Below are 13,485 nucleotides of genomic sequence, written 5' to 3' on the forward strand. Positions count from 1 at the left end.
AACAGCACAAGGACCTTCCTGGTCAAGGACCAGGGGAAGCTACTAGCTTCTCCTTTTCTGTCTAACCAGACCCCTCTGTACAAAAGAAGGGAGAAAGGAGCAGAGAAAGTTGCTGTTAGACTTAACCAAAACAGTGCAGCCAAGGTCAAGCAGAAGCAAGTTAGTGTCTCTCCAGAGCAATGAAGTTAGAAGAGAGGAATTGGTTTGATACAACCAGTTCAAGTCCCTTACCTCTCCAATGGGATTGTTTAGAATTATCTTTCTTTTCCTCTTCTCTTCCTCTTCTCTTCCTCTTCTCTTCCTCTTCTCCTCCTCTTCTTCTCCTCTTCTTCTCCTCTTCTTCTCCTCCTCTTCTTCTCCTCTTCTTCTCCTCCTCTTCTCTCCTCTTCTTCTCCTCTTCTTCTCCTCTTCTTCTCCTCTTCTTCTCCTCCTCTTCTCTCCTCTTCTTCTCCTCTTCTTCTCCTCTTCTTCTCCTCTTCTTCTCCTCTTCTTCTCCTCTTCTTCTCCTCTTCTTCTCCTCTTCTTCTCCTCTTCTTCTCCTCTTCTCTCCTCTTCTTCTCCTCTTCTTCTCCTCTTCTGTTCTTCTCTTCTTCTCCTCTTTTTCTTCTTTCTTTTCTTATTCTTTTCTAGTTCAGTTCTGTTCTATTCTATTCTATTCTATTCTATTCTATTCTATTCTATTCTATTCTATTCTATTCTATTCCTTTTCACACCCAACAGTGATTTATTTACATTTTACTACTTTTCTGCTCAAGATCTAGATCTGTGAAAAATGTTAAAGGCATAGCCCAAAACTACTACAGCTGCCAGCTTGGGCATTTAAACTTTATTTGTTCAATACCTGTGCCCATTGCATCATTTCAAGGTGAGGGCATTGAATTCGGTGCCCATCTACTGAGCTGTGAAGAGCTGCAGGATCTTTCAGACTGACAAAATTTTGTTCTTCTTCCCCAAAGGTAACCACGCTTGTGAACACCAGCAACAAAGGACCGTCTGGCAAAAAGAAAGGGCGCTCAAAGAAGGCTCATGTCTTGGCTGCTTCGGTGGAGCAGGCCACTCAAAACTTCTTGGAGAAGGGAGATCAAATTGCTAAGGAGAGCCAGGACCTGAAGGAGGAGTTGGTTGCTGCTGTAGAGGATGTACGCAAACAAGGTATGTGGAGCGGTATGCTGAAGGGGGTGACTGCTTTAGCTGCTGCTTTGCAAAGTTGTTTCTGAAAGAAGTGCATCAGCTGCTCGGATAATGTCCTTAAAACTATGTCCTATGTCACAGGATATCAGTAATAAAAGACTTAAAATGGTTAGATTGCATCCTGGGCTACATGAAAAGCAGCATGGCCAGCAGATCCAGAGAGGGGGTTCTGCCGCTCTGCTCTGGTGAGACCTCACCAGGAGTGCTGTGCCCAGCTTTGGGGCCCTCAACACGGGAAAGACATGGACCTGTGGAGAGGGTCCAGAGGAATTTAGTTAGTTAGAATTAACCAGGTTGGGAAAGACCTTTGAGATTGAGTCCAACCTATCACCCAACACCATCTAATCAACTAAACCATGGCACCAAGCACCCCATCCAGTCTCTTCCTAAACACCTCCAGGGATGGTGACTCCACCACCTCCCTGGGCAGCACATCCCAATGGCCAATCTCTCTTTCTGTGAAGAATTTCTTCCTAACATCCAGCCTGAATGGCCAGAAAGATGATCAGAGGGCTGGAGCAGCTCTCCTGTGAGGACAGGCTGGGAAAATTTGGCTTGTTCAGCCTTCAGAAGAGGAGGCTCTGGGGAGACCTTACAGTTGCATTTCAGTATCTGAAGGGGACCTACAGGAAGGCTGTGGAGGGACTGTTTAGAAAGGCCTGTGGTGACAGAAACTAGGCACTGGTTTGAAACTGAAGCAGGGCTGATTTAGGTTGAACATCAGGAGGAAGCTCTTCACAGTGAGAGGGGTGAAATACTGAAACAGGTTGCCCAGAGATGTAGTGGAGGTGCCATCCTTGGAGACATTCAAGGTCGAACTTAATGGGGCCTTGAGCAACGTGCTGTAGTTGGAGGTCTCCCTGCTGATTGCAGGGGAGTTGGACAAGATGACCTTTGATTCATTGATTCTGTAAGGTTGGAATGGAATGGAATGGAATGGAATGGAATGGAATGGAATGGAATGGAATGGAATGGAATGGAATGGAATGGAATGGAATGGAATGGAATGGAATGGAATGGAATGGAATGGAATGGAACGGACCAGGTTGGAAAAGACCTTTGAGATCATCAAGTCCAACCTATCTCTCAACACCATCTTATCAACTAAACCATGGCACCAAGTGCCTCATCCAGTCTCCTCCTAAATACCTCCAGTGACAGTTAACTCTGGTTAAAAAAAAGGTTTAGGTTGTTCTTCTGCTTTTTCTCTTTCTACCTGTTCCATCCTCAAATAGTGAACTCAAATATGCCTTATCTACCCAGCTGCCCAGTGCCAGAGCTCATAACTTAATTTTCAACTTGCTTTTTATCCTGCCACGAAATAAAAGATGGGTTTTCAGTTTCTAAATGTGAGCAGGGGTTTCCAGGAGGCTGTGGATGCAAATGTAGAAGCAGGATTGTGGCACATGCGTTTCAGAACAGCCTAACAATTATCAACAGCATAGCACAGCGGGAAAGAATTGCTGGTGGCTTTGAGTATAGATTGAAATAGATGCAAAAAGTATCAAAATCTGGAAAGATACAAATAATAACAGGATTAAAATGATGGAGCACCTCCCCTGTGGGGATGCAAGAGTTGGGGGTTGTTCAGCCAGGAGGAGAGAAGGCTCCAGGGAGACCTTTGAGCAGCATTTTGATATCTGAAGAGGGCTACAAGAGAGCCAGGGAGGGACTTTTGAGAAGAGCTTGGAGTGATGGGATGAGAGGCAATGGCTTTGAGCTAGAAGATGGGACATTGAGACTGAAGATTAGGAAGAAATTCTCTCCAGTGAGGGTGGAGAGACACTGGAACAGGTTGTCCAGGGAGGTTGTGGATGTCTCCTCCCTGGAGGTGTTCAAAGCCAGGTTGGATGAGGCAACCTGGCCTGGTGGGAGGCGTCCCTGCCCTTCACAGGGGGGGTTGGAACTTGATGATCTTTAAGGTCCCTTCCAGTCCAAACCATTCTATGAATCTGTGAATGGGGTTTCAGTGTGTGCAAATTGGACTCAAATGATCCTATGAGCAGGCAGGGTTAAAATCTTGTATACCTAAACACTGCTCAGGAAATATTCCAATCTATTCCATCCTGAGGCTCTTTCTTCCTCCCATCCCCTGCACATGTATTTGGTGTCACTGTTTTCCTTCCCTTCTGTGTTTTGGGGGTTTTTCAGCAGAATAAATGGAGTGTTTGCTGTATAGTCCATGTACAGTGTTATGCCAGTATTCTGCTTTGGGGGGTTTCTGGTTGGTTTTTGGGGTGGGGTTTTATTCTTGTTGGTGGTTTGGGGGTTTGTAGTTGTTCTTTGTAGAATTGAGATGCTGATGCCTGGGTGTTCTGCCGCTGAGTTTCATTTGTCAGCTGCTGCAGTTTCCTCTTTCTCTCATTAGCTGTTTTGTGTTATGTCAAGTTCTGGCACAGCACTGTCAGTGCTGACCCCGGTGCCCTCATTCCCTCTGAATTTGGAGCTCTCTCCCTTTTGGGGCTGCAATGCTGACTCAGTTTTGCTGGCTGCTCCTGAGGAGCTTTCTGCTGCATTGGAGTCATCACCCTGCTCTCTGACCTAGGCAAGCACAGCACATTCATTAGCCTGGCACCGGAGCTTCTCCCTCTCTTGCTCATCAGAGCTTTGTGGGAGTTAACTGTGATTTCTTTGTTGAGTTTTGCCTTGTAAAGCTGGAGGCACCTGAGAGGATTTGCTGTGGAGTGCTTGGGGTTTGCTTCCTGACTGGAGTTCTGACTTTCTAATTGTTAATAAGCCTTTTATTATTATTTTTTTACATAATATATTTAATTCTGTATTTAAAAAGAAACCACAATGCAGGAAGGAGAGGTGGGGGGGGGGGGGGGAAGGGATCTTAGTGTGATGCACAATGCTACAGGCATTCATCTTTTGTCAACACTGCAGGTTAGGAAGAAAAAGTCTGTCAGGAAAGTGGAGCAGCTTTTTTTGGGTCTGTACAACATGATTCCATAATTAGGAGAGCAGGAGACACCAAACACCATTATTAGCACACAGGAGCTGGGCAAATTAGAGCAGCCTTGCTGCAGTGTGAAATGATATGTTTAGCTCGGTGACATAAAGAGATGGATTAATGAACTGAGGCTGTGTTTTGCCAGAGTGTTGCCAGTTGATGTTCTGGCAAAATTCCAGCTTGGATAATTACACCATCAACCTATAAATGTCTCCAGCTGGCTCTGGCATGCTCCCCATTCTCTGCCCTATATTGCTGTATATGATGATATGCTACTCTAGCCAGCTGCAGTTCATCCTAGGGTGACTTGCTTTGCATTGCTAGGCAGGAAATGAATCTGCTGTGTCATTTGTAGAATGCTTTGGAATGAATATGAAAGCAAAGAACACATAGTTCTGGGGGTTTTGATGGTCACAGAATGGTTTGGGTTGGAAGGGACCATTGGAGGTCATCCATTCCAACTCCCCTGCAGTCAGCAGGGACAGCTTCAACTGGAGCAGGTTGCTCAGAGTTCCAAACAACCTCACCTGCAATGATTCCAGGAATGGGGTCATCTACCACCTCTCTGGGCAACGTGGGCCAGTGCATCACCACCTTCAGGGTAAAAAAGGGCTTCTCTCTAGTCTGGACTTGGGGGTACTGATTGATGGTAGGCTGAACATGAGCTTGCAATGTGCCCAGGCAGCCAAGAGGGCCAATGGCATCCTGGCCTGCATCAGGAAGAGTGTGGCCAGCAGGAGCAGGGAGGTCATTCTGCCCCTGTGCACTGCACTGGTTAGGCCACACCTCGAGTCCTGTGTCCAGTTCTGGGCCCCTCAGTTTAGGAAGGAGGTTGACTTGCTGGAACGAGTCCAGAGAAGGGCAAAGAAGTTGGTGAGGGGTTTGGAACACAGCCCTGTGAGGGGAGGCTGAGGGAGCTGGGATTGCTTAGCCTGGAGAAGAGGAGGCTCAGGGCAGACCTTCTTCCTGTCTACAACTACCTGAAGGGAGGTTGTGGACAAGCAGAGGTTGGTCTTTTCTCCCAGGCAGCCAGTACCAGAACAAGAGGACACAGTCTCAGGCTGCACCAGGGGAAGTTTAGCCTGGATGTTAGGAAGAAGTTCTACACAGAGAGAGTGATTGCCCATTGGAATGGGCTGCCTGGGGAGGTGGTGGAGTCACCATCATTGAAGGGGTTCAGGAGGAGACTTGATAGGGTGCTTGGTTGCCTGGTTTAGTTGATTAGATGGTGTGGGGTGATAGGTTGGACTCGATGATCTTGAAGGTCTCTTCCAACCTGGTTAATTCTATTCTATTCCTATTCCTATTCCTATTCTATTCTATTCTATTCTATTCTATTCTATTCTATTCTATTCTATTCTATTCTATTCTATTCTATTCTATTCTATTCTTAACCTCCCCTCTTTAGTGGAAAACCAGCACAGCCCTTGTCCTGTCATTAAAGTAGATTTCCTTTAAGAAACTCTGATGATAAGCAGTTGTGATTTACAGAGTTGAGTTCTGAAACAGGCAAAGAGGAAGAGTGGATTTTGAATCTGTTGGGTTTGTTTGTGCTCTGTTGCTTGCTGAGGGCTTTTTGTGGGATTTTGTGTGTGTTTGGTTTGGGGTTTTTCTGTTTGTTTGGGTTTCTTTTAACTTTGTACAGTTTACTGAAAAGCAGTAAATATATTTACAGAGGAATGAGCTTTATACAGAACATGTGTGTGTATGTATCCCATAATGATGCCATACCTGGCATGCTTTGGCCTTTTAAGTTCAATACCATCCAAGTGAAACTATCCAATGCTATTGAATACTTTGCTGTATTGGGATTTGTTCTGATATTGGCTGTGTTGTGTAAATCTCCTTGATGGAGGACAAATGAGACATGGGGAATTGTAGAATGGTTTACACTGGGAGGGACCTTAAAGATCACAGAATCACCAAGGTTGGAAGAGCCTCAAAGATCATCAAGTCCAACCTGTCACCACACACCCAATGACTACACCATGGCACCATCCAGTTCCAACCCAACTGCCATGGGCAGGGACACTTTCCACTAGCACAGGTTGCTCAAAGCCTCATCCTACCTGGCCTTGAACACCTCTGTGGAGGGGACATCCACAACCTCCCTGGGCAACCTGTTCCGGTGTCTCACCATGCTTCCTAATCTCCAGTCTAAATCTCTCCTCCTCCAGCTCGAAGTCATTGTCCCTCATCACTAGAAACCCCTGTAAGAAGTCCCTTCCTGGCTTTCTTGTAGCCCCCTTCAGGTACTGGGAGGCTGCTCTAAGGGCTCCTCAGAGCCTTCTCTTCTCCAGGCTGAACAACCTGTTCTTGTTCATGTTGTCTTGCATTCAAGATGGGAAAACAGCTAATCTTCTGCATATTGAAGCTCTGGGACAATTGAGGTTTCTGCATGGGGATTTTTTTTCTTATGAGAATGCTAAGCCCTGAAGCTACAGAGCCTGGGAAGTGCAGGGAAGTGAAGAACTCAGAAGTAACAAATCCAGTCTGGGGAGGGGAGAAATTGCTTCTCATTGCATAGGTGTCTAAATTCCACTGGTCCCTTGTTGATCAGTACAGAAGAAGGAAATTCCCTGGGGAGGAGACATTCAGGTTGAGATTCACCTAGAAATCTACAAAGAAGTGCTGGTCCTTTGGGCTCAGGTCTGATTGCGTTAAGAGTCTGAGGTGCTGAGGAAAGCAAGACAAGGAAATACATTGTATGTATGTACATCTGTTCTTTTTATTAATTCACAGAATCACACAGAGTTGTCAGGGTTGGAAGGGACCTCAATGGTCATCCAGTTCCAACCCACCTACCATGGCCAGGGACACCTCACACTGGATCAGGTTGCTCACAGCCACATCCAGCCTGGCCTTCAAAACTTCCAGGGATGAGGCTTCCACCAGCTCCCTGGGCAGCCTGTGCCAGTCTCTCACCCCCCTCATGGGGAAGAACTTCTTCCTAACATCCAATCTGAATCTACCCACTTCTAGTTTTGCTTCATTTCCCCCAGTCCTACCACTCCCTGACACCCTCAAAGGTCCCTCCCCAGCTTTCTTGTAGCCCCCTTCAAATACTGGAAGACCACAGTAAGGTCTCCTCAGTGCCTTCTCTTCTCCAGACTGAATATTCCCAACTCTCTCAGTCTGTCTCCATAGGAGAGGTGCTCCAACCCTCTGATCATCTTCCAGCCCTCTGATCATCCTCTTGGCTCTTCTCTGGACCAGCAGTGTCTGCTCTTGCAGGCATGTGCAAATGACTGCCTGCTTTTAATATCATGTTCCTAGAAGTTTTCTGGGATAACAGCTGAAACTTCCATGAGAAACATGATTTAGTCTAGCAGTCGGTGCAGGTGATTTAAATCCTTGCTCTTCAAGGAGGGCAGATACAACTTCACAGCACAAAGTAAAATTTATAGTTCAGTCAAGTGACAGAAAATAGCTGCTGGTGGGGTTTGGGGTTTTTTTCTGTTTGAAGAGAGTGTAAGAGTGAGGTAGTCTGAATGTTTTTCATGCAGCTTGATGCATGATGCATAGAAAGAATGTCATTCATCTCTAACTGTCAGTTTGCTTGGGAGTCTGTAACAACATCTGACATACAAGAATTACTTTAACTTTCCTGGTACCTTGTTTTTTCACTCTGGGATGAAACATCCTGAATTACTTTAACTTTCCTGGTACCTTGTTTTTTCACTCTGGGATGAAACATCCTGAGAAGTAGTAATTTGAATACTTTCATGCTTTGAACTGCCTGGGGTTTAAAGCTCTGAAAATGAAGATTTCAAGCTAAACCTCACAGAAAGTTCTTCTTCCTTGCTGTTCCCTCCTGTCTTCACAGAATCACAGAATTAACCAGGTTGGAAAAGACCTTTGAGATCATCAGGTCCAACCTGTTACCCAGCACCATCTAATCAACTAAACTGTGGCACCAAGGGCCTCATCGGTCCCTTCCAACCCTGATTGATACTATGATTTTAAGCACTTCCAGGGACGGTGACTCCACCACCTCCCTGGCCAGCACATTCCAATGGCCAATCTCTCTTGCTGGGAAGAATTTCTTCCTCACATCCATCCTGAACCTACCCTGGTGCAGCTTGGTGTCCTCTTGTTCTGGTGCTGGTTGCCTGGGAGAAGAGACCAATCCCCACCTGGCTACAACCTTCCTTCAGGTAGTTGTAGAGAGCAAGAAGGTCTCCCCTGAGCCTCCTTTTCTCCAGGCTAAGCAACCCCAGCTCCCTCAGCCTCTCCTCACAGAGATTGTGCTCCAGATCCCTCCCCAGTCTTGTTGCCCTTCTCTGGACATGTTTGAGCGTCTCAACATCTTTCTTAAGCTGAGGGGCCCAGAACTGGACACAGGACTTGAGGTGTGGCCTAACCAATGCAGCGTACAGGGGCAGAATGACCTCCCTGCTCCTGCTGGCCACACTGTTCCTGATGCAGGCCAGGATGCCATTGGCCTTCTTGGCCACCTGGGCACACTGCTGGCTCATGTTCAGCCTACTGTCAATCAGTACCCCCCAGGTCCCTTTCTGCCTGGCTGCTCTCCAGCCACTCTGACCCCAGCCTGTAGCACTGCCTGGGGTTGTTGTGGCCAAAGTGTAGAACCCAGCATTCAGACTTGTTAAATCTCATGCCCTTGGACTCTGTCCATCTGTCCAGCCTGGCAAGGTCCCTCTGCAGGGCCTTCCTACCCTCTGACAGATCCACACCTGCTCCCAGCTTGGTGTCACCTGTAAACATACTAATGGTGGACTCAGTCCCCTCCTCCAGGTCATCAATAAAGATATTAAAGAGGAGTGATTACCTCAGGAGAAAAGGAGGAAACTGCAGGCTTCAGGTGGTGTTAGCAAACTCCAGAAGCTGCATGCATGAGTTGCTGGCTGGTTTTGTAATTAGACATAATGCCAATGAAGGGAATTTAAGCTCTTCTGATTTCAGTGGCAGCAGTAGGACATGGAGAGAGACAGATCCAGCCTTGGTGATTGTAGTGTCACATACACTGTCACTTCAGACTGCCTCAGTTTAATGTTCCTGTAGACTGCTGAGCTCCTAGCCAAATGCACACCCTCCTTTTCAGCCTGCAAACAGTGCCCCAGTTCAGCTGGCAGTCAGATTTTAGGAGGCCTTTCCTGATGGTGCAATATTCTTTACCTTTTCTTTTACTAGACCTGCAGCTCCTTCCTAAATCCCAGTTCCTGCAGTGCTCTCTTATCCCAAGACTTTAAGCCTTGGGACTGCCTGGAGGTCTTGGCTTTCCTGACTGAAGCAGAAAATCTGTGCTTGGATTTTTGCCATCCTTAAAACTTCTCCACTCTCTTTAGATACTTACTTTCTGCCTCCTAGTCCAATCATATTTTTTCTTTTAACTTCATTAGAATAACTGCAGCCATCTCTGTTTCCCAAGACATCAGTTCTGTTCCACTCCTCCTCTCTGTCCCTCTCCTTTTCTTTCCTCCACAGGGAGATGTTCCGCTGCCTTCAGCATCTTTGTGGCTCTGTGCTAAACTCTTTCAAGCAGTTCCCTGTGGGCTTTGTTGAATTGAGGGGCCCAGAACTGGACACAGTATTCCAGATGGGTCCTCAACAGGGCAGAGAAGAGAGGGAGGAGAACCTCTCTCAACCTAAGAAGGCAGTGCTGTTTGTAGAGGCAGCAAGTGGTGAAGTCATGTCTGGTTTCTGCATCTGTTTTTAGTTCAGAATCCCAGAGACAGGACTCCAAATGAAGGGTTGATCTGCAGGTGAAGAGATGTAAATGTGCCTCTTGCTGGCATGACTAAGGACTGATGCCCCACCCCTGCAAGTGTTCAGGGTCAGGCTGGATAGGGCTTTGAGTAATCTGCTCTTTCAATGGCAGGGGGGTGTGGAACCGATCTTTAGGTTCCTTCCATCCCAGTATCACAGTATCACAGTATAATTAAGGTTGGAAGAGGCCTCAAGGATCATTGAGTCCAACCTATCAACACAGACCTCATGACTAGACCATGGCACCAAGTGCCACGTCCAATCTCCTCTTGAACACCTCCAGGGATGGTGACTCCACCACCTCCCTGGGCAGCACATTCCAATGAAGAGCAACTCTCTCGGTGAAGAACTTTCTCCTCACCTCGAGTCTAAACCTCCCCTGGTGCAGCTTGAGACTGTGTCTTCTTGTTCTGGTGCTGGTTGCCTGGGAGAAGAGACTAACCCCAAACCATTCTGTGTTTCTGTGGTTTGAAGTCTCATGTTCAGCAAGTCACTGAATCTGTGGCCTGAAAACTCTTGCTCTTAAAAAGTGCTCCTCTCTGGTTTGAAATGTTTCTGTGACATTTGGAAGCAACTTCCATTGTTCTTCACGTTTGCAGTGCTCACCCTGGGCAGTATGGCATGCTAAATGTCATATTCTCTGACTGCTCTAATCCCAGCTCTTTCAGAGCCTTTTGAAATCCATTAATTATCTCTCAGCTCTCAGAGAATTTAGCTTCTGAGAGCCATTACTCTTCCTTTTCTAAAATGATTTAAAGCACTTCTGATCAAAAGCAGATGCTGTACAGAATCTTGAGGAGCTCTTACACAGACAAGTACTGGCAGGGGTTCCCACGTGCAGTAGTGAGGATGCTGCAGGTCCAAGCAGTAAGAGGATGAGGATTCCCAGCAGGCACATGCCCACAGACACACAGCTCACGTAGGCACATACATGTGGCTGACCACACACAGCACACACTTCCCCCTCACTGCTCTATGGTTCTACAAAATGCTGGCCCAGGTTGCCCAGAGAGGTGAGAGGTGCCCCACACTTGGAACCATTCAAGGTCAGGTTGTTTGGGGCTCTGAGCAACCTGCTCTAGTTGTAGATGTCCCTGCTGACTGCAGAGGGGTTGGATCAGATGATCTTGGGGGACATTTGTCTCTTCCAACTCAAGCTATTCTATGGGTCTGTAAAAGGCACAGAACAGCACAAAGTGTTTTGTCCTCTTCCCCTCTCTGGCTCTTCAGGATTGAAGCACTGTTTGGGAGAATCTATCTGTAGTGTAGATCCCTTCACTGGCTGCATTGATCTTCTCAGTCTATCCCATAGCTGGCTCCTGGATTCTGGTCTCCCCAAGTTGCCCCACTCCCAGAGAAACATAGATGGAAGCAGATGGCTCAGTTGACCTCCAGATGCTCTGGTCCTCCACAGCAGTGGAAATCATAAATCTGGCCCAAGGCATGGCCTGAGCAGTGCTGAGCACAGGGCACAATGACTTCCCTGCTCCTGCTGGCCACGCTGTTCTTGATGCAGGCCAGGATGCCATTGGCCCTCCTGGCTGCCTGAGCACACTGCAGGCTCATGTTCAGCCTACTATCAACCACTACCCCCAGGTCCCTCTCTGCCTGGCTGCTCTCCAGCCACTCTGACCCCAGCCTAATGTTCTTCCCCTGCATCCCATGATCAGTGTGATGTCCTTGAGCAGGAAGAGAGAAAACTGACATCCATACAGGGCACTTTCTGTCCACATTCAGTGTGGTTCAGGCAGCTGGGGAGGTCTTGAGCTGCTGATGCTGCTGGTTCTTGAGTCAGCTGACTGAGAGCTTGGTCTCCAAAGGTTCCTTTCTGTTCCAGCCTTGGTTGGAGCTTTCTGAGGATCCATTTCACTGCTCAATATTTTAGGGAAGCTGATGTTAGTTACATTTGTGATTGCAACTTCCATCTCCCAGATATGTCTGGTGTTACAGGGAGTTGGCATTTGAAATATTACTCAAATAGGAGAGTTTGAGACAGATTTTACCACAGCACAGTGCTGTATGTTTGAAAAATAATAGAAATTAATCTATTAGGTGGTGTCCCCCCCCCTTTATTTTTTTCATACTCTGTTTATTTATGTTGTCTCTCTTGAAGCTTTTATTACTATCATGATTCTGTAGCAGGCAGGAGTGAAATTACTTTAGAATGTCATCTGCTGACAGTTGTCAGAAGTTAAATTGTACTCACAAATTGGAAGTTACAGAAATAGTTTCTTCCAGAAATACTTCACTTGAATTCTCCACTCAGGCCCTACACTTACTGTTTGTTCTTTTAGAAGCAATATTTCTGGCAAGACCTGCTGCAAGGGCTGGAGCTGCCTGCCCTCTGCTGTGAGGAGAGGAGAATAGAATAGCTTAGAATAGAATAGCACAGAACAGAATAGAATAGAATAGAATAGACCAGACCAGGTTGGAAGAGACCTTCAAGACCATCGCGTCCAACCTATCAGCCAATCCAACCCACCCAAACAACTAACCCATGGCACCAAGCACCCCATCAAGTCTCCTCCTGAGCACCTCCAATGATGGTGACTCCATCACCTCCCCAGGCAGCCCATTCCAATGGACAATCACTCTCTCTGTGTAGAATTTCTTCCCAACATCCAGCCTAAACTTCCCCTGGCACAGCCTGAGACTGTGTCCTCTTGTTCTGGTGCTGGCTGCCTGGGAGAAGAGGCCAACCTCTGCCTGTCTACAACCTCCCTTCAGGTAGTTGTAGAGAGGAATGAGGTCTCCCCTGAGCCTCCTCTTCTCCAGGCTAAGCAACCCCAGCTCCTTCAGCCTCTCCTCATAGGGCTTGTGATCCAAATGCCTCACCAACTTCGTTGCCCTTCTCTGGACACGCTCCAGCAAGTCAACCTCTTTCCTAAACTGATGGGCCCAGAACTGGACACAGTACTCAAGGTGTGGCCTAATCAATGCTGCAGATCTGGTGGGGGTCTTGTAGCTGCCTTCCAATACCTGAAGGAAACCTGCAGGAAGGCTGGAGGAGGGACTTTTCATAAAGGTGTCATGCCACAGGAGAAGGGAGAATGGTTTGAAGCTGAGGGAGAGGAGGTTTAGTCTGGAGCTTAGGAAGAAGTTCTTGAGTATGAGGGTGTGAGACTCTGGAATAGGTTGCCCAGTGTAGTGGTTTGAGCCTTAACTGGGAGTTAAGAGCTCAGATGGAGGCAAGGCTGAGAATGTCTCCCCTGCTCCCCCCTCCTCCCTCCCAACAGAGAGGGGAAAAAAGGAAAGGAGCAAATTCACCAAGCAGTAATTTGGAGTTGGCCTGGAAGTAGAGAGGTAAAGAGTTTTCTTTGAACAAAATATATATAAAAATATATAACAATAACAGGTAAGGTTCACAAGGGCAAGGAACAAGGATGGATGGGAGGGGGGACAAAGAAGAATACAAAGCCAGTCTCTCTCTGAAGAGGCACAGAGTCAGCAGGGAGAAGGATCAGGCATGACCACGTGGCAGAGGAGCAGGAAGGCAGCTGCAGTAGCTCTCTTCCAGGAGAGGCAGGAGCCAAAAGCAGGCCTAATGACTGCAATGTCCTGCTTTTTATACCCTAGCTGGGCAGGTAGGGGGGAGTGGAACAGACTCAGCT

At 47.2% G+C, this 13,485-nt stretch overlaps 1 protein-coding gene across 1 annotated transcript in view; it reads left to right on the forward strand.

Moving 5' to 3' along the window:
* Positions 1–13,485, forward strand: part of LOC137446732 (catenin alpha-2) — a 727,090-nt gene that overhangs the window by 152,730 nt on the left and 560,875 nt on the right. Inside the window, exon 3 of the mRNA XM_068149689.1 lies at positions 957–1,152. Coding sequence (XP_068005790.1) covers positions 957–1,152 — 196 coding nt within the window. The remainder of the gene's footprint in view (positions 1–956; positions 1,153–13,485) is intronic.

This window comes from Melanerpes formicivorus, unplaced genomic scaffold (genome assembly GCF_026170545.1).
Source record: "Melanerpes formicivorus ecotype bairdi unplaced genomic scaffold, bMelFor1.0.p_v2 SCAF_18, whole genome shotgun sequence".
Lineage (NCBI taxonomy): Eukaryota > Metazoa > Chordata > Aves > Piciformes > Picidae > Melanerpes > Melanerpes formicivorus.